The sequence below is a fragment of the Myotis davidii genome, unplaced genomic scaffold (assembly GCF_000327345.1).
Source record: "Myotis davidii unplaced genomic scaffold, ASM32734v1 scaffold170, whole genome shotgun sequence".
NCBI lineage: Eukaryota > Metazoa > Chordata > Mammalia > Chiroptera > Vespertilionidae > Myotis > Myotis davidii.
In genome coordinates, this window is record NW_006282528.1 from 1642986 (window position 1) to 1643330 (window position 345).

The 345-nt window shown below is 55.9% G+C and overlaps 1 protein-coding gene across 1 annotated transcript in view; it reads left to right on the forward strand.

The window, feature by feature from the left end:
- The first annotated feature begins 211 nt into the window (after nt 1–211).
- TMEM50B (transmembrane protein 50B) overlaps nt 212–345 on the forward strand; it is a 9210-nt gene continuing 9076 nt past the window's right edge. The window contains exon 1 of the mRNA XM_006753119.2: nt 212–344. Coding sequence (XP_006753182.1) covers nt 278–344 — 67 coding nt within the window. The 5' untranslated portion in view covers nt 212–277. The remainder of the gene's footprint in view (nt 345) is intronic.

The window sequence follows — 345 nt, forward strand, 5'->3', positions numbered from 1 at the left end:
CACAGCATTTGCAGACGTGTTGTCAAACCACGTGCTCAGTCAGCAAGCAGTGAGCCCCGCCTGGCGCAGTGCTGGCCGGCGCCTGTGCCTCTCGGCAGGTACTCGCTGAAGCACTGACGTTTCTTCCTGACTGTGGTGGATTTGTGGTAAATGTGTCTAAAGCTTTAAAAGAGGACATTGTGTAAGACACGCCACTTCTTAACCATCTCCTCTGTGGCTTTGTCTTTTTATTTGTAGGGCACAGCATTAATGACCAGCCCGGGCCTGCGGGGCCGCCATGGCAGGCTTCCTGGATAACGTCCGCTGGCCGGAGTGGGAGTGCATCGACTGGAGCGAGCGGAGGAA